General features: G+C 47.9%; 2 protein-coding genes and 1 long non-coding RNA gene across 20 annotated transcripts in view; 1 reads left to right on the forward strand and 2 right to left on the reverse strand.

Annotated features, from left to right (window-relative positions):
* The first annotated feature begins 4,979 nt into the window (after positions 1–4,979).
* The window catches only part of LOC308581284, an 89,066-nt gene continuing 74,106 nt past the window's right edge, over positions 4,980–19,939 (forward strand). For both annotated transcript variants that reach the window (XR_014004926.1, XR_014004927.1), the window contains exon 1: positions 4,980–7,845. This is a non-coding gene — a long non-coding RNA (uncharacterized lncRNA). The remainder of the gene's footprint in view (positions 7,846–19,939) is intronic.
* On the reverse strand, positions 7,216–19,811 carry LOC308580845 (uncharacterized protein). The gene is made up of 4 exons (XM_081183070.1): positions 19,730–19,811; positions 17,240–17,330; positions 13,404–13,590; positions 7,216–11,506 (listed from the first exon to the last, which is right to left on the reverse strand). Exons 3-4 carry the CDS (start codon positions 13,501–13,503, stop codon positions 10,203–10,205), a joined length of 1,404 nt encoding a protein of 467 aa, XP_081039196.1. The 5' UTR covers positions 13,504–13,590; positions 17,240–17,330; positions 19,730–19,811; the 3' UTR covers positions 7,216–10,202.
* The window catches only part of LOC308580343 (uncharacterized protein), a 117,563-nt gene continuing 114,947 nt past the window's right edge, over positions 17,324–19,939 (reverse strand). For all 17 annotated transcript variants that reach the window (XM_081181721.1, XM_081181729.1, XM_081181727.1 and 14 more), the window contains one exon: positions 17,324–17,620. In XM_081181721.1, the coding sequence (XP_081037847.1) occupies positions 17,478–17,620 (143 nt within the window). In that variant the 3' untranslated portion in view covers positions 17,324–17,477. The remainder of the gene's footprint in view (positions 17,621–19,939) is intronic.

Consider the following 19,939-nt stretch of genomic DNA (forward strand, 5'->3'; position numbering starts at 1 on the left):
AGGCTCCAGAAGCACACTGCAGCCTTAGCAACAGTAACAGAGGCAGCTCACCACGGAGAGCAGTTTCAGGGAAACGACAATGCCTGGCTGGGAGCAGAGATGCTGGGGCTCAGCCAGGCAAGTCAGTAAAGCAGTCCCCAGCGATTTTGCAGCCTACAGACCCCCTGCCACCCAAGCCAGTGGTGCAGCTCACTGCAACTCTCCAGTTACCCAATGGACTCACCCTGGAAGTCCCTATTACGATTGACTCTGGTAGCAACGCAGACTTCGTGGGGGTGCAGTTCATCAAGCAGCATCGCATAGCGCTTCTACCAGCCACGCTGCCTTTGAACGTCGTCACAGTCGATGGCAGGAAGCTGCTGGGTGGGCAGGTGGTACAACAAACACCACCCATGGTGATGCAGATTGGGAATCACCGAGAGGTCATCAGTTTCAACGTCACCTGCCTGTCAGACATGCCTATAGTGTTGGGCATGAGTTGGCTGGATAGACACAGCCCAGCATTAGCGTGGTACCAGCGACAACTCACCTTTTGCTCATCCTACTGCGCACAGCACTGCATCCAGCCCGGCCAGGAAGAGGAGGGCCAGGAGGAAGGGCAGCAGCTGAACCTAGGCATGGTGCAAGCGGTGCCCCACAAGTTCAAGGGGTTTTTGGAGGTCTTCTGCGAAAAGGAAGCTGACCAGTTGCCCCCCCACCGGCCCTATGACTGCACAATTGACCTCTTACCAGGAGCGACTCTGCCGACTGCGAAGCTGTATTCCATGTCCGAGGATGAAATGCAGGAACTCAGGGAGTTCATAGAGCACAATTGAAGCGGGGATTCATCCAAGAATCCAAGGCAGTGGGGGGCAGTCCTGTGTTTTTCGTGAAGAAGGACACGCCCCCAAAAAGGCTCATCGTAGACTATAGGGCCGTGAACTCGATGACAAAGCCCAAGGCATTTCCAATGCCTAAGATTGACGACTTGCTCGCGATGGTGCGGAAGGGGAGGATCTTCACCAAGCTGGATCTGTGCGGCGCGTACAATTTCATACGCATGAGGGAGGGTGATGAGTGGAAGACGGCCATGTTTACGCCATTGGGCACCTATGAATACAAAGTTATGCCGTTTGGCCTCCAAAATGGCTCCCATTGTTTCCAAGCCTTCATGCACCACGTGCTAGCAGGACTCCTTTACAAGAAGTGCGTATGCTTCCTTGATGACATCCTGATCTTCTCGGAATCGCCGGAGGCTCACGAGAGTGACGTTAAGGAGGTCCTGCAGAGGCTAAAGGAGCACAGACTCTACGCCAAACTGGAGAAGTGCCAGTTCGACGTAACGGAGGTGGGTTTTCTGGGCTACAGGCTGTCCGACAAGGGACTTGCCATGGACAGCGCCAAGGTCCGCGCGGTGTTGGACTGGAAGAGCCCACGCAATCGGAAGGAAGTCCAGAGGTTCGTCGGTTTCGCCAACTTTTACCGCAAGTTCATCAGGGGTTTTGCGAAAGAGACGGCGGCTATCACGGACACCCTCAGTTCCAAGAAGAAGAAGTTCACCTGGACGGACCAGGCGGAGCAGTCCTTTTGGAACCTTAAGAACCTCTTCGCGTCCGAAGAACAGCTGCTACACGTGAATCCCAACAGGCCCATGCGGGTTGAGACTGACGCATCGGACAGAGCGGTGGGGGCGGTCCTCTTGCAGGAGGATTCGCAAGGGAACTGGAGGCCTTGCGCATTCTACTCCAGGAAGCTCAGCAAGTCGGAACAGAACTACACCATCTGGGACAGGGAGTTGCTGGCCATTCATGCAGCTTTCAAGGCGTGGCGGCACTTCCTCGTCGGAGCCAGACACACCGTGCAGGTCCGCACTGACCACAAGAACCTGGAGTATTGGCGCACGGCGAAGCTCCAGAGCCAGAGGCACATACGCTGGGCGGAGTTCTTTGCGGATTTCGACTTCAGGATACAGTACATCCCGGGAGACAACAACGTCATAGCGGACGCGCTCTCCAGGAAGCCGCAGTATTTCGAGGAAGCAGCACCGGTGGCGGCCAAACACATTTTTGCACCGCAGGCGTGGGCATGCGCTTCAGCCGCCGTGGACCTGGACGCGGTGCGGTGCGCGCTGCAGACAGACCCGTTCGCACAATCCAAGATGGAGGAGGTGCGAAGGGGCACAGCGACAGACGACGAGTTCCAGATACGCGACGGGTTGCTAACCCGCAACGGTGCACTATACGTGCCGGGAAACGAGCTCCGCACGAAGGTCTTGCACCGCGGGCCACTTCGGCAAGGAGAAGACGGCGGACTTGGTAGCCAGAGACTTTTGGTGGCCCCAGATGCGAGGAGAAGTCGCAGATTACGTCGCCAGGTGTGACACTTGCCAGAGGTCCAAACCAGTGCACAGGAAGCCAGCGGGACTGCTGGAACCGCTGCAGACGCCACTAGAGCCGTGGGAGAAGGTGGCGCTGGACTTTATTACTGATCTACCCAGTTCGCGAGGCAAGACGGCGGTCCTTGTGGTTGTAGACCTGTTCACCAAGATGGCGCATTTCATTCCTTGTGCGAAGGTGGCCACAGCGGAACAGACCGCCAAGCTGTTCATAGACCACGTGTTCAGAGTTCACGGCTTGCCACGGTCCATCCTGTCCGACCGGGGTCGCCAATTTATTTCCAGTTTCTGGCAGAAGCTGCTGGGTATCCTGAACGTCAAGATCAACTTAACGTCGGCGAGACATCCGCAAACCAATGGACAAGCGGAGAGGGTCAATGCCATCATGCAGCAGTACCTGCGCTGTTACGCCAATCAAAAGCCTGTGACCTGGGTGGACTATTTACCACTAGCCGAGTTTGCCTACAACAACACGAAGCACGCGTCGACGGGGGTGACGCCGTTCTTCGCCAACAATGGGCGGCATCCCAGGACCTTCCCGGGGTTGGAGACGACGGCGGAGGGGGAGCCGCAGGGAGCTGAGCACTTGGCCGCCGAATTGCAGGAGGTCCACAAAGAGCTCCGACGACACTTGGAGCTAGCTAAACACGCCTACAAAGTGCAGGCAGACAGGCACAGGAGAGCAGGGGAAGACATCCAGGTGGGGGACTGGGTATGGTTAGCGGCCCAGGCGGTGCCGGCCAAATCGTTAGCTAAGAAGAAGCTAGGCCAAAAGCAGCTAGGGCCATACCAGGTAGAAGCCCAGATCAATCCAGTAGCCTTTCGGTTGACCCTCCCGGAAGGGTCCAGAATGCACCCAGTCTTTCATAGTTCGGTGCTCACACCCTACAAGGCCCCACACAGGTTTCAGGAGCCAGGGACAGCACCAGACCCATGCAGAAAGTCACCAGAGGGGGGGAGGTCACCGAGGGCGGCGACAATCAACGAGGTCACGGAAATTCTGGACTCGAGATAGGGGGAGAAGGGAGTAGAATATCTCCTCACCAGGGAAGGTACCCCAGCCAGCGCCAACAAGTGGGTGCCGGACTATGCCCTGGAGGAACGTCTTCTCAAGGACGAGTTTCATGCACTCTTCCCACACAGACCTATGCCTGCGGATTATTTCGACGACTGGCTTTTTACACCCACACTTTCAGCCAGCACGTTCCAGGGGTTCTCCTCCGCAGAGGAGACGCCGCCGGAATCGAGCCCTCCAAGGGGATCGTGCTCGGGGGTGGACACGGACCGCTCTTACTGGTGGGACGATCAGCCAGAAGTGGGGTGGGGCAGGAGGTGGCTGAGGGGGCCTTGGCAAGCAGTGTTGCCCGAGGTGACGGGGGGAGAGACGGACATAAACGTGTTGGGGGAGGATCCTGGTTTTGAGCACGCATACACTGAGCTAGCAGCGGAGGAGATCGACGTCGATGAGGTCGTTACGGACTGGCCAGATCCAGTTGGGAGGCGGCAGACCGGGGGAGATGAACTGTTTCCAGCATTACCCCCCACGGCAATGGAGCACCCGGAACCAGCACCCGAGCAGCAGGAGGGGGGAAGGGGGGCTTCGAGGGGGGGATGGATGTCAGGGGTTCAGGGGCAGAGGCACATGGGAGGCAGGAGAGGGAGAACTATTGGGAGGAGTCCGAGGACAGCGAGGAGAAGGAGGACTGTGGCCCAAGGGACTCCATGAGCTTTTCCAGCGAATCGGGGGATTCACAAGAGGGGGCGCCTGTAGCCAGGGCAAGAGGAGCCCCAGGGGGGACTCATCAGGGGGAAAGAGCCAACAGGGAATCCTGAAGCAGCAGCTGGAAATCAGGGCCGGCTTCCCCTCCAGAGCGCAGCGGGGGGGGGGGAAGTTCCAGTGTGTCAGGGGAAGCAGCTCCGTCGGCTGGAACGGAGGAGAGGTCAGAACAAGCTATCCTCCCGGAAGGGGAGGGGAGCAGTGAGAGGAGTGATGTAACGATCAGGAGAAAGGTTGGAAGCTGGGCGCGCGTGCCAAGTTCAAATGTGCAAGCGCGCGGGGAAACGGAGAGCCCGGGGGAGGAGCCAAGTCCCAAAGCTCGCAGGAGGGAGGGAGAGCCATCGGGAGATTCAGCGTCAGAGGAATCCAGGAGGGGCGGAACTCCAGCGGGCAGAAAGACCCTGCGGAAAAGGAAAGACAGGAGGAGGTGGAGCAAAGCAAGCATCTTAAACTGGTGCAGGGGAGGGACTGATTCAGAGGGGACTTCAGCGGTCTAAGCATAACAGACGTGGGGCTGCATGCCTCGGCTGTGGAGCAGAAAATGAACTGCAATAAACATCTCTGTATATAAAGTGAAACTGGCGTTGGTCCTTTGTGAGCTGGGACCTGCGGCAGCCCTGACAATACCTTTCTGAAGAAACCAGAGGCCTTTCTCCTGGGCATGGTCGGCCAGTTGGTGTTAAAGAAGGATAGAAATTTTTTAATGTATGCTACAACAGCAGCAAGAATACTTATCACAAAGTATTGGAAGACACAAGATCTACCCACCCGGGAAGAATGGCAGATGAAGGTGATGGAGTACTACAGAAACATTGTAAAATTAAGGAATGTTAGAAGGATGCTGGAAGAGTTGGTGGAAGAAGATTGGAGGAAATTTAAAATTTATTTACAGAAACATTGTAAAATTTTTAAATGTTAATGGCATTGAAATGAACTGAAGGGCTTCTAGCAACAAGGTAAAAAATAAGATTGGATTGATAATAGATAAATTAATTGGATATGAATTTGCTGAACTAATTTTCAAAAGGGATACAAAAAAGGGAGACGTGAGGAAGTCAGGAAAATAAGTAAATCAAAGATGAGGAATTAAAAAGAGGGATTTTTGTGGTGTTTTTTTAAATGTGCTTTTTTCTTTCTTTTTCTTTTTTCTTTCTTTTCTAAGTTAAACTTTTGTATTTTTTGTATTTTATAATTTTATATTTTTGTGTATGTGTTTTTTCCTTTTTCTGTTTGTTGTTATTCTTAAAACTTAATAAAATATCATTTTAAAAATAAACAGATCATGAATAGGTGAGAATGTAAAGTTACAATATATTAAGATAAATCATTAAGATAAAAGCAAAAATGGAAAGGATTTGCTGAAGTAACTAATTGAACTAGAATACAAAAAAGGGAGGTGTGAGGAGGTCAGGGAAACAAGTAAATGAAAGACAAGACATGTAAAGATTGATTTGTTTTTAATTGTTTTTATTTTTCTGTACTTTGTTTTTTTCTGTTTTCTTTTTATTTTTGTAATTCTTTGAAACTTTAATAAATATTATTTATTTTAAAAAAAAAGAATTATGGTGCTGGAGGAGACTCTTGAGAGTCCCATGGACTGCAAGAAGATCAAACCTATCCATTCTGAAGGAGATCAGCCCTGAGTGCTCACTGGAAAGACACATACTGAAGCTGAGGTTTCAATACTTTGCCCACCTCATGAGAAGAGAAGGCTCCCTGGAAAAGACCCCCCTGATGTTGGGAAAGATGGAGGGCACACGGAGAAGGGGACGACAGAGGACGAGATGGTTGGACAGTGTCCTCAAAGCTACGAACATGAGTTTGACCAAGCTGCAGGAGGCAGTAGAAGACAGGAGTGCCTGGCGTGCTCTGGTCCATGGGGTCATGAAGAGTCGGACACAAATAAACGACTAAACAACAACAAACTTGCCAAATGAACCTTATATTGGCCCGTTTGACAAGACCAGTTACCATGTTTGAGTTGTTGTTGTTTTTTGGGGGGGAGGGGAAAGGCTTAAGCATAATTTGGGGAGGCAGCAAATGGTCACATTTATTTATTTATTTTTAATAATATTTATTAAGGTTTTAAAGGTTACAAAAAGAAAAAATAACATCATATTAAACAACATCAAAAACAACACATCATAATAGGAAAAGAAAAAAAAAGAAAATACAAAACCAGAAAAAAGTCCATTAAAAAAATAAAACATCGAATCTTCCCATAACTTATCATTTGTTAGCTTGTTTTCTTGACCTCCTCACACGTCCCTTTTTTGTATTCTAGTTCGGTTAACTATTTCAGCAAATCCTTTCCATCTTTTCCAATTTTTGCCCTGTAATTTATCTTAATATGATATAACTTTACTTTCCCTCGTTTCACCAATTAACAGTCTATTTTTTCCTAATCCTTTATAACATTTCTGCTAAAACCACATACGTTCATTCCAATATCTTTCTAACATTCATTAATTTTACAATGTTTCTGTAAATAGTCTTTAAATTTCTTCCAATCTTCTTCCACCGACTCTTCTCCCTGGTCTCGGATCCTGCCAGTCATTTCCGCCAGTTCCATATAGTCCATCACCTTCATCTGCCATTCTTCCCTGGTGGGTAGATCTTGTGTCGCAAATGGTCACATTTAAGAACTGTGGAATCGGTTACCTGTCACATGAGAAACAAGGCCTGATTCCCGCCCCCACCCCTTAATCCTCTCTAGCTATTTGCTGATCCATCAACCCTGATGGAACTAAAAATATTCCTAGTTCCCCGAATTCCTGTCAAAACTATCCCAAGGTGGTGTCAACCATAAATTTTCTCTACTATTTTGAACACATCAGATGAATTGATTCAAATCAATATTCATAAGCATGGAAATGAAAATGCTCCCCTAAGTTTCCTTGGTTGTCCACTTCCAATCTCAGCTCTTGGCAGACTGTTTCTGAACTGGGAGGTATTGGCTGGTTCCTGTCACCTGACAACTGGAGGTTTCCAGAGAGAGAGTGCAGAGTGCTGAGGAACCAGACTTCAGCTAGAGTTCAACAACACAGGTGCTTGCTATATGCAATTTGGAGACAAAGAATCCTTTATTTTCAGTCAGATTCAGAACTATTTCCTGTCTTCTTACCTATGAATTACATTTCTGTTCCACACTCCCCTCATCAAGCCCACCACAAGATATATTGCTTTCACGCACACAGCAACCCTGCGAGGGAGGTTTCACATAAAGATGGTGACCAGCTTTAAGTTGCCCAATCGGCTTCACAACTGAGGAGGGATTTGAAATGTCCCTGGCATTTGTGGACCTAGATCCTTGGACTCCAGCTCCCATGAGCCCCAGCCAGCGTGGCCAATGGCTAAAGCAGACGTGAGTTGCAATTTGACATCAATCTGGAGGGGCCACAGGTTACCCAACAGGTCCGTTTTCAGCGCCTTGACCTTCTCCTGGTGCAGCTGCCCTTGGAACTCCTGGTACTGGATGTGCTTCGACTTGTAGTGCCTCTGCAGGTTGGCCTTCCTCAAATCTATCTTCCTCTTCTTGTGGACACATTGATTGTGTCCAGAAACAGACAATTAGGCAGACGGAGCTGTTCTAATATGGGAGTCCTATGCTGCCTATAGCCAGCCCTGGTCAGCAAAGTGTCTGCAGCTCTTTGAGCCATTGAAGTTTCTGAGCTCTTTTCAAAGGAAGCCACAGGTTGTTGTTGTTTAGTCGTTTAGACGTGTCCGACTCTTTGTGACCCCATGGACCAGAGCACGCCAGGCACTTCTGTCCTCCACTGCCTCCCGCAGTTTGATCAAACTCATCCTGGTAGCTTCAAGAACACTATCCAACCATCTCATTCTCTGTCGTCCCCTTCTCCTTGTGCCCTCCATCTTTCCCAACATCAGGGTCTTTTCCAGGGAGTCTTCTCTTCTCATGAGGTGGCCAAAGTATTGGAGCCTCAGCTTCACGACCTGTCCTTCCAGTGAGCGCTCAGGGCTGATTTCCTTCAGAATGGAGAGGTTTGATCTTCTTGCAGTCCATGGGACTCTCAAGAGTCTCCTCCAGCACCATAATTCAAAAGCATCAATTCTTCGGCGATCAGCCTTCTTTATGGTCCAGCTCTCACTTCCATACATCACTACTGGGAAAACCATGGCTTTTACTATATGGACCTTTGTTGGCAAGGTGATGTCTCTGCTTTTTAAGATGTTGTCTAGGTTTGCCATCGCCTTTCTCCCAAGGAGCAGCCGTCTTTTAATTTCGTGACTGCTGTCACCATCTGCACTGATCATGGAGCCCAAGAAAGTAAAATCTCTCACTGCCTCCATTTCTTCCCCTTCTATTTGCCAGGAGGTGATGGGCCCAGTGGCCATGATCTTCGTTTTTTTGATGTTGAGCTTCAGACCATATTTTGCGCTCTCCTCTTTCACCCTCATTAAAAGGTTCTTTAATTCCTCTTCACTTTCTGCCATCAAGGTTGTGTCATCTGCATATCTGAGGTTGTTGATATTTCTTCCGGGAATCTTAATTCCGGCTTGGGATTCATCCAGCCCAGCCTTTCGCATGATGAATTCTGCATATAAGTTAAATAAGCAGGGAGACAATATACAGCCTTGCCGTACTCCTTTCCCAATTTGGAACCAATCAGTTGTTCCATATCCAGTTCTAACTGTAGCTTCTTGTCCCACATAGAGATTTCGCAGGAGACAGATGAGGTGATCAGGCACTCCCATTTCTTTAAGAACTTGCCATAGTTTGCTGTGGTCAACACAGTCAAAGGCTTTTGCATAGTCAATGAAGCAGAAGTAGATGTCTTTCTGGAACTCTCTAGCTTTCTCCATAATCCAGCGCATGTTTGCAATTCCTTGTAGAATTTTAAGCATAACCTTGCTAGCGTGTGAAATGAGTGCAATTGTGCGGTAGTTGGAGCATTCTTTGGCACTGCCTTTCTTTGGGATTGGGATGTAGACTGATCTTCTCCAATCCTCTGGCCACTGCTGACTTTTCCAAACTTGCTGGCATATTGAGTGTAGCACCTTAACAGCATCATCTTTTAAAATTTTAAACAGTTCAGCTGGAATACCATCACTTCCACTGGCCTTGTTATTTGCAGTGCTTTCTAAGGCCCATTTGACTTCACTCTCCAGGATGTCTGGCTCAAGGTCAGCAACCACACTACCTGGGGTGTACGAGACATCCATATCTTTCTGGTATAATTCCTCTGTGTATTCTTGCCACCTCTTCTTGATGTCTTCTGCTTCAGTTAGGTCTTTACCACTTTTGTCCTTTATTATGGTAATCTTTGTATGAAATGTTCCTTTCATATTTCCGATTTTCTTGAACAGATCTCTGGTTCTTCCCATTCTGTTGCTTTCCTCTATTTCTTTGCATTGCTCGTTTAAGAAGGCCTTCTTGTCTCTCCTTGCTATTCTTTGGAAATCTGCATTCAATTTCTTGTAGCTAAAGTAACTCCTACGCAATGTGGCACCAGACTGCTTTCTTTTTTTTTGTAATTATCTGTTTGTTTTAAATTCTATAGCTTAAATTCTCTTGATGCTTGTTTTTTTGAGAAGGGCCTCTTACAGTCACAAATAAATGATTTTCAGTGCAGCTCCATAACACTGATTGCGCCCTCACACTGCCCCTTTTTGTGTGGGGATTTGGATCCAGAAAAGGAGCAGACAGGGAAAGGTTAAGCAGAATCCCACCCACGCCCTGCGCCACCCTTAGGTGTGCTGAGCGTTCACCTGCTTCATGACTCCACCTTGCATGAGAAGGCAGGATGGAGCTCCAGGAAACAGGAAGTGGTCCTTCAACCACCCAGGACATCTCACCATCACAGACAGATCCAGTCTCCTGCTGTGGAGTGAGGAGTGGCCCTGGGATGGCATAGAGAGGAGGGGAAGGGGCCAGGGACAGAAGGGATGGCAGGGCTCCAGATGCTCCCTTGGACCCCTCCCCTGACACCAAGGAGAGCTCCTCTTCTGGGGCTGAAAGCATTGGTGTGGTTTGATTTTATCAGTATTGCAGGGAAGCATAGAAGGAAAGGTAAAGAACTATATGGTTTATTAAAGTATCTGTGATTTTTCCTCTGTGTGAGTTCGTTGATGTCTTCTAAGTGCTCCACTTTCACTGAAGCTCTTTCCAGATTCAATACATTTAAATGGTTTCTCCCCCGTGTGAATTCGTTGGTGTACTCTAAGTTTTCCACTATCACTGAAGCTCTTTCCACATTCAACACATTTAAATGGTTTCTCCCCTGTATGAGTTCGTTGGTGTATTCTAAGTGATCCACTAACACTGAAGCTCTTTCCACATTCAACACATTTAAATGGTTTCTCCCCTGTATGAGTTCGTTGGTGCATTCTAAGTGTATCATTTCGACTGAAGCTCTTTCCACATTCAACACATTTAAATGGTTTCTCCCCTGTATGAGTTCGTTGGTGTATTCTAAGTGCTCCGCTTATGCTAAAACTCTTTCCACATTCAATACATCTAAATGGTTTCTCCCCTGTGTGAGTTCGTTGGTGTATTCTAAGGTCTCCACTTTCACTGAAGCTCTTTCTACACTCAAAACATTCAAATGGTTTCTCCCCTGTGTGAGTTCGTTGGTGGATTCTAAGTTTTCCACTTTCACTGAAGTTCTTTCCACATTCAGGACATCTAAATGGTTTCTCACCTGTGTGAGTTCGTTGATGTATTTTAAGGTGTTCATATCGACTGAAGCTCTTTCCACATTCAATACATTTAAATTGTTTCTCCCCTGTATGAGTTTGTTGGTGTTTTCTAAGTGTATCATTTCGACTGAAGCTCTTTCCACATGCCGTACATTCAAATGGTTTCTCCCCTGTGTGAATTCTTTGGTGTATTCTATGACTTCCACTATCACTGAAGCTCTTACCACACTCCATACATTTAAATGGTTTCTCCCCTGTGTGAATTCTTTGGTGTATTCTAAGTGATCCACTAACACTGAAGCTCTTACCACACTCCACACATTTAAATGGTTTCTCCCCTGTGTGAGTTCGTTGGTGTATTCTAAGTGATCCCCTATCACTGAAGCTCTTTCCACATTCCAAACATTGAAATGGTTTCTCCCTCGTGTGACTTTGTTGGTGTCTTCTAAGTTTCCCACTTGTACTGAAGCTCTTTCCACATTCAATACATTTAAATGGTTTCTCCCCTGTGTGAGTTCGTTGGTGTATTCTAAGTTTTCCACTTTGACTGAAGCTCTTTCCACATGCCGTACATTCAAATAGTTTCTCTCCTTTGTGACTTTTTTGTTGTATCCTCAATTTCTTTGTTTTCCCCCATAAATTCAGATGTGGCTCCATAGAATTCTGAATTTCATCTTCCTCACCTGTTTGGGAGTCTGGGAGGAAAGAGAATCCTGTTAGACTTTCAAGAAAGACAAAAAGGGAACTGAACACATGTCAATCCCAATCTGCACCTTCTCTCATTGTAACACCTTCATTCTCCACTATCCTCTCTATGTTCCAAATTTTACGAAAGCTGATGAGATAGTGGCAAGAGCAACACATGATCACTCCATTCAAACTTAATAAAGCACCATCGTTTTATAATACAGAACTATGGTGGAATTAGACACATCTATTTTTTCTTTCTGAAGTGAAGAAATGATCTCAGGCTCAAGTAACAGTATTTCCCTTGTGAAATAAATAAAACTTAAGTGCTACATGTAACTGTAGAAATATTGCACTATATTGGAACCTAAGAAGAGCCTGCTGGATCAGGCAAAGGCCCACCTAGTCCAGCATCCTCTTCTCACAGAGGCCAACCAGATGCCTGTGGGAAACCGGCAAGCAGGATTGGAGCACAAGAGTCTTCTCTGCCTTCCTGTGCTTTCCAGAAACTAGTATTAAGAAGGATTATTGCCTAGGACCCCGAGGGCAGAGCAGAGACATCAGTCTTATCCTTTTCTTCAAGCTATCCCTGTTGCTGGCCGTCACTGTCTCCTGTAGGATGGATTCCATAGATGAACTACGCTTCTGTTTATTCATCTTTTGCAGCCCTTAAAGGCAGATATATGTATTATGGCATACGCTTGTGTGGGCTGCAGTCTGACAAAGTGGACTCTTGACCAGGAAAGCTGGTGCCACTATAAACTTCTGAGTCTCTTTGTTGGCTTTGTGTACTTATGTTGAAATTTGCACCAAGGTTGTACCACAGTATCTCCATGGAAGCTTAGGAACGGACAAAATTAAAGGGTGTCAGCTCTGTGAATCTCAAGCCTCTCGTGCCTCCGCTGACAGAGCCTGAGAATGCAAGAGATGTGATTCAGTTGGAATGTGAAGCAGGGGAGGAGCAGCCAAGCTGCAGCAGGACAAAGAATAAAGAGCAAGAAGAGGGGGTAACGGGGGGGGGCACAGACTGTTATCTCCGGTTTGAGCTCTGACACAGAGACCATGGAAATAGCGTGTCCAAAAAATCGTAGGGTCGAGAGAATCTGCGAGAAGAGGGGAAAAGAAAGCGAAAGTGGGGGCTTCTTTGCTGGAGGACTCGGCAACTGCAAGCTGGGATGAACAGGCTGAAAACTGTGCTCCACAGTGATTTGTGAGTTTGAGGAATAAACCTGAGATAATTACTACTGGAGTTGTCTCGCGTCTGTGCGGGAGAACCAAGCCATTACACAGGGGCGCTATAAATTATAATCCCACTCTCTCCCTCCCTCCCTCTCACACACAACCCCAGTCTGTAAGATTGGCATGTTTGCACAATTTGCTTATAATACCAGACACTCTTTGACTATATATGCCCAATCCTAAGTGTAGAGCCTCCAGCCACAGGAATCGTGTATCATGATAACTGGTCCTTTGTCCCTGAACCCCACCAGACTGGGAAGGTGCGTGCATTTATTGTGTTTTGGTGCTGGTGGAATGTATCATTCTGACCCTGTCTATAAAAAATAAGAGTAATAGAAACAATTTAAATGCATTAATTATAAATAGTTATGGGAAGCATTTCCATTCCCCTTCACCCATTTTTCAGGATTGGTGTGCAACATCATTATCATCAATTATTCTTGCCGTGGAAATAACACCTAAGATTTCAAAGCCTGGAAGAAGAAAATCTGCCCCCACTACTTTAGGAAAAGGATTCAAGAAACAAAGAGCTGCTTTGGAGAAGGCCTCTCCCCTTCCTTCTTCCTGTCAGGAACTTCCTTCCATTTGTCTCCTCTCCATCTTTTTCTCTTTCTCCCTCCACCATCCATCTGTCCCTGTCCCCATCTCCTCTCAACTGGAACTCACCAGATTTCTCCAAGGGTCCTGGGAGGGAATGCTCAGAGGTTGCGGGGAGGGATGCGGGAGAGAGCCTGACCAGGTCAACCGTCCATCTTCCTCCTTCCATCCTGGCCAGGGTTGCAGGTTCAGTCTCAGCTAGGTTTGCAGGTTCAGCTTCCTGAGGAGCGCAGAAGCCAGAGCAAGTTGCAGCTTCCTGGGAGGGAGGGAAGAAGAAGCCAAGGGAGTCTGAGAGCCCCTGCAGGGATTCTCCTGCCCAAGACATTCTGCTGCCCCTGGAGAAGCCCCAATTGGGCACCCCCTAGCGGAAAAAACCGCTAATTGTATCCTTAAATTCTTCAGAGCACAAGGGTGTTTCTTCATTCCCGCAGCGCCAAAATTATACAAGGCCAAAACTTTGGCACAACTCCTCTATGGTTCCTTTTTGGGCCCACCTTCTTCTGCTTTCTCCCCCCTTGAGAGAGTTCAATCTAGATTTCTTAGACCTCTCCTCCAAGTCCCCAGATGTGTCTCAAATGCATGGGTTAGATTGGAAAGGGGGATGATGAGAGTGGAGACTAGCATCTGCCTAATAGCAATCTATAAATGGCTGACATTGAACCTTCTCCCCCGAGGGATAGCCCCATTGATCCTCTGTGACCAATTCCAGTCGGGCTGGCAGACTGCAGTCCTGAACACCCTCCGGAAACTGGGTTTTGCCCCTCAAGCCCTTCTAAGTCTGGGCTTCGGCCAGGCAAAAGCTACATTCAGGCAAAGAATATTAGACACTGAGAGACAGGAGGACTGTGCAAGGTGCCCCGACTATAGAATTGGAGAAATCGAGAGATATATAGCCGCACCGGCAGCATATCTCTTCTTTCTCGTATCTAGGGATGCAAGAAGGGCCTTTACATTCGCCAGAAGCTCGGCTCTTCCCTCGCCGGTCCTGGATGAAGCCTTTAGAAGGGTCCCGTATGCTCAGAGACTTTGCACCTGTCCACTGGGAGAGATAGGAAGCCCAGAATACCTACTGGTGAGGCTAGCCGACCTCCCGCAAAAGCAAAAATTTGACCTTTTGCTGTGAGGCAAAGATCAGAAGATGACCTGGATGGTCGCCAGATTCTGTGTACATTTCTGTAGGCGCAGACCATCGCCCAACTCAAAATAGTCCGACATGAAAAGCCCCAAACACGGTTCCATGGGTGACTCTGAGACAACTCCCAGGGACAGTTTATTGTTGTACATTGTTTCTAAATTTAGCATTGAACATTGTTTTAATTGTCTGTTTTAACCATATTTGCACAGCAGTTTCTAATGTTGTGAGTGTCCTCTATTTAAGAGGCTTCTACTCTGCAGTCTCTTATAGTTGTTTTAACTGCGAGTCTTTTAGTTCTTATGCTCTTACAGTTGTTTTAACTGTATGTCTTTGTTTGTTTTTAGTTCTTATCTGTTTTAATTATCAGTTTTTTTATCCATCTATTATCCGTGTTTAATGTTGTATTTTATTTAGATGTTTTATCCTATGCGTTTCCATGTCCTAATTTGCTCTAACAATTATTGGCTAAAAAAATCCTAACTGCTATTTTATCTATACGCTTTATTAATCCTGGTCTGTGACAATAATAAAGTTCATTCACAAGCGGGCACCCCATTCCCAAGAGTCTCCACCCATTTTCAAACACCTTTGGCAATTTCTTTCACCTGCCTGTCCCACCTCCCTTCCTAAGGCTGGCATGGTATGCACATTAGTGGCCTGAGAGTAGACCCCATAGAACTTAAGAGTTAATCTGCAAAGGACTGCTCTGAATACATGGGTGGCACTTGCATGGAGAAGGGAGCCCCTTGCTTGCATCTGGACCCCCTGGGAGAGGCCGTGAATCCGCTCACTGCTCCCTCTGCCCTCGCTGCCTCCTCCTCTGCCCTCCTGCCCTGCAAAATCCCTTTGCTCTTGTTCTTCAGCTGAGAGAGGCAGAAAGAGCCTTCAAACCCATCCGTTTCCTCCACTGCTCCCCCTCCTCTCCTTTTGGGAAATAGGAACTTTGGTCAGGAGTAAACTACTTAGATGGCAAGTTCACAAGATAAGCACTTCAGAGAACTGCTTGCTCCTACTGTGTGTGTGTGTGTGTGTGTCTGTGTGTGTTTGGACCTAGAGGACAACTTACATGTTTACACCACGTGATTCCTTAAAGAGGGCAATTCTTTAAAACCGAAGGCCATTTCTACAAAATGGAAGATTTCTGAAGGCAGCCTTTTACAAGGAAATTTTTGATGGTTTTTATTTTGTTGGAAGCTACCCAGATGGGCAGAGGCAACCCAGGATGCAAGTAATAATAATAATAATAATAATAATAATAATAATAATAATAATAATTGCTTCCTAAGCCTGTCCTGGGACGCGGGTGGCACTGTGGGTTAACCACAGAGCCTAGGACTTGCCGATCAGAAGGTCGGCAGTTCACATCCCTGCGACAGGGTGAGCTCCCGTTGCTCGGTGCCTGCTCCTTGCAACCTAGCAATCCGAAAGCACGTCAAAGTGCAAGTAGATAAATAGGTCCCGCTCTGGCGGGAAGGTAAATGGCGTTTCCGTGCGCTGCTCTGGTTCACAAGAAGCTGCTTACTCATGCTGGCCACATGACCCGGAAGGTGTACACCGGCTCCCTCGGCCAATAAGGCGAGATGAGCGCCTTATCCCAAGAGTCGGCCATGACTGGACCTAATGGTCAGGGGTCCCTTTAGTTTTTAAGCCTGTCCTGATTGGCATGCTGATCACAGACTCTGTCCAAACAACCCCTTCGAACGCAACAGGGCTTCCTATTTTTACTGCTATCAGTCAAACCACGAAGCCACTGATCAACCAGAGTTTCCTGTTTTGACCAAGCACAGTTTGAAGTTAGATTAATATCCCAGCTTATTCCAAAGCTGGCAGCCGTAGTTTCCTGGTTTGGGCAAAATGGATAGTTTGTTAGTTATGGCTCATAAGAGACTGTCTGGTTTCATCACAGTTCACCCTCAGGGCTGGCCCAATCATGAGGTAAGCTGGGACATTTAGGTCATGAGGCAGATGCAGGGAGATACGGGACCAGCACGTTCCCAGCTCCCCTGTTTGTTAGCCTTGCTGTCAGTGCAGGACCACAGCTGGAAAATTTGTGCAACTACCAATGTAGAGTCCTTTTCTTTTGCCCTCTCTCACTAAAGGTTGGGTGGGGGTCCTTCCTGGAGTGATGCATTCTGTTTGTGGGGGCCAGGAGACTGTGGTGGCGGTGGCTAGAGTTTTTTGTTTTGAACTTGGGTCAACTTAGATTTTATCGTAATGTACCAAATGTACATTAGTACAGCAATGTACTAAAAACTGTTCCTATTTGTAACCCAACTTTTCAGGCTGTGATTCAGTCATCTGAAAATGGACATTATCTTAATAAATCTTGGAACAATCTTGCAAGGTAGGCCAGTCATCTTTAATGCGACTACACATGGGATTTCTGAGGAATTTATTGGATTTCTGAGGCTGCGAGACGTGCCAAGATTTTTACCTCAGTGGGGAGAAAAGAGCATTTTGCAAATGGAGGCAATTTAGAGGAGGAAAATAGGGGTTGGTGGAAGGTCACCTCTTCTGACGTAGCTTCTGCTCTGATGAAATTCAGAGTCCCCTGCAACTGTTTAGGTAAAGTAAGAACAGAAGGAGATATGATTGCAAACGTCCCATGTATAAGAAAGTTTGGTTTAGCAAGCCTTTTTAAACTGGATTAGAGAGGAAGTGCAGGGAGGAGGAATATTCACCACCAAAGCTAAACAGAACCTCCATGTCTAGAGGCAGTGGACCTGTGACCTCCAGGTGCTGGAAACCCAGGTGAGAGGAGGGCACTTACCTTTCCCAGAAGCCCCTCAGTGTCTGGGAGCAGGGTCTGGTCTGTCCCCCCTGCTCTCCCACTGGGCCACCGACTGGCATCCGCAGCTCCCCTGAAGGAGAGGACACCATCCCCGGAGTGGGGAGGACTGGGAGCCTGTGGGGCTTCCCACCCTGAACGAGGGGGCTGCATCGTCTTCAGGAAATCCTGCTTCTGGGCTTCCCAGTGCTGCTGCGGCTGCCCCTCCTCTGGCTCCTGCTTAATCTGACATAAATTCGCCCGAGGCAGAAGATCCCTGATGGTCCCAACTTGGCCGGCAGGAGGTTTCTTTCCTTTCCACTCCAGTCTCTCCCTTTGAATGGGTCTCCTGGGTCCCTGCTCTTCCATTTTTACGCCACCCTGCTGGAAAAGAAATAAACACAAATAAAATACAACACAAGAATAAAAACAAAAGCACAATTTTTAACCATTTGCCAGTTTTTGAAATATATTATTACTCTTTCTATTTCTAATGTTCAGGCTGTGAATGACAATCATTATGTCACCCAAACGGCTCCACCCAGGGAGGAGGGGAAGTTATCCAAAGACTGGGGGAAACATCAAGGTTTATGGAAGTACAAATAATATTTGGGGGTGGGGGAACCAAGGCAGTGGAAGGAAATCCAAAAACAACCCAGTGAGAGGACTGAGCATGTTCCGTGGACAGGGAATGCTGATCCTGGCTGCAACTTCTAGCATGTTGGAAAGGCAGCAACAGATCCTTGTATATGATTAAGGCTGCAACAGACCCACCTAACATTTAAAGTACATGGCTTCACCCAAGAAATCCTGCGAGCTGCATTTTGTTAGGGGTGTTGAGAACTGTAGCAATAAACTACAGGTCCCGTGGTTCTCTAGGGGAAGCCACGTGCTTTAAATGTATGGGATCTGCACAGCCTAAGAAACAAACAGGCAAAAGGAATATTGGCCAACAAAATCAAACAACCCACTTCATGTGTCCTGTTAGTCCCTGCGGTTTCCATTTCCTTATCTGATCATAGGATGAAGATCTCTGTCTGTCCTGGAGAGAAAGATGCCTAAGGGGCCCATAGAGAGATATTTTCAACTCCAATTTCACCACAAACAAGCACAGTGCTGAAATGGGGTAAAAGCCCTGATCTGGAAATAAATGATCCCTCTGGCTGCTCTTTAAAGAGGATTTCTAAAGAACAATCAGAAGGGTCTTTTTTCTTAGAACTCATTGCTAATTCAGCAGGGTCTTCTTTTGCTCTTATTTCTCCTCCACCCCAGCACTGGGGTTGGAAGGTCTAAACATGTTGTTTGTGTTTGCAAGACTTGTATGTATGCTAGATGGCATGTCTGGTGAGTGTGTGCAGCACCTCTGGCGTGTGTGCATGTGACTTTATGGTCTGCATCTCTTTTCTGTGTGTGCATGCATGTGCATACATTGGCCACAAAGCTCACTGGAATGTGGCCTCCAGAATCAATGCAGCTTTAAGCCCATAAATCTTCCGTTCCTCTTGTTCTATCAGAAAGAACAGTCTCAAATCTGAGACTATCAGGAGGAGAGAACTGGATCTACAGAGTTAATGCTCTCAAGATCCTATGGACACAAACTGCAATGAGATTTTCCATTAATTGCTTTGAGATTTTTTCCCCTTAAAAATATGAAGCAGCAGTGAAGTGAAATGAGTAATAATCTGAACATGAATAATCTGAACATAGAATCCTCCTTTCCTCTGCCTTCTCAAATCTGGCACTCACTTCAACCCTCAGCCTTCATTTGCCTTACTGAGGAAGGTGGAAATAAAACAATTAATGAAACCAGGCTTAAGCCTGTCTCACTTATTTACACGCAGACACAAGAGGTCACTAACTTTGACAGCTTGGGGAAAGATCAGATGTATTCTCTGGAGTATAGATCTATCAGCTGTTTTAATTGCCGTGACAGATCAACAGAACCTCCGTGTTTAGGCACAGTGTACCTTGATTTGGGGCAGGCAAAAGAATCCATTTCCTTGCTAAATGAACCTGACGGACATCATTGCCACAAGATGCGGTGATGGTGGTGGCAAAGAGAGCTTTCAAAGGCGATCAGACCAATTCACAAATGAGGGCGATAGATTTATCAATGGCACTGGCAGAGGAAGGGGGGGCAGGAGTAGTGGTCTGCAAAGGGTGTCAGGGGGCTGCACAGGAAGAGCCCCCCCCCCGTGCTGCACTGCTCTCCCCCCCCTGCCTCCCCTTCCCTTGGACCCCTCATTCTGCCCCTTGAGCTCAGGACTGAAGGGAGCAGCTCCCCAGGGTCTCCGGCAGGGTCCGTGCCAGCCTGAGCCAGAGATGTTTGCCCCTGCGCCCTCCTGCAGATGCCCCGCCCCTCAGCTGCGCCCCTTCCCCTTCCTGCCCGGTTGGGGGGGGCGCCCTGCAGCCTCTGACTCCACTCGGGGCCTGATCCTGCCAGGCGCACGTGCTCTCCTCCTCCTCCTCCTCCTGCCCCCCCGCCTCCTGCACCTCGGACTCCTCGCTCCGTCCCTGCACCGGAATCCGGCTCCTCTCCGGGGAAACTCGCCCGGCCACGGGCCGCTGCTCCTCCGCTCTCCTCGGCGGGGGAGAGGAAAGTGCAGCCGCTCTCGAGTCCCCCTGGCTGGCCCCGTTTCCTGCCTCTCTGAGCATCGGAGCTCGCTGGCTGTGGGTTGGGCCCTGGGAGGCTGCGAGGCTGGA

Source organism: Podarcis bocagei (genome assembly GCF_964188305.1).
Source record: "Podarcis bocagei genome assembly, chromosome: 2".
In the NCBI taxonomy this organism is placed as follows: Eukaryota; Metazoa; Chordata; class Lepidosauria; order Squamata; family Lacertidae; genus Podarcis; species Podarcis bocagei.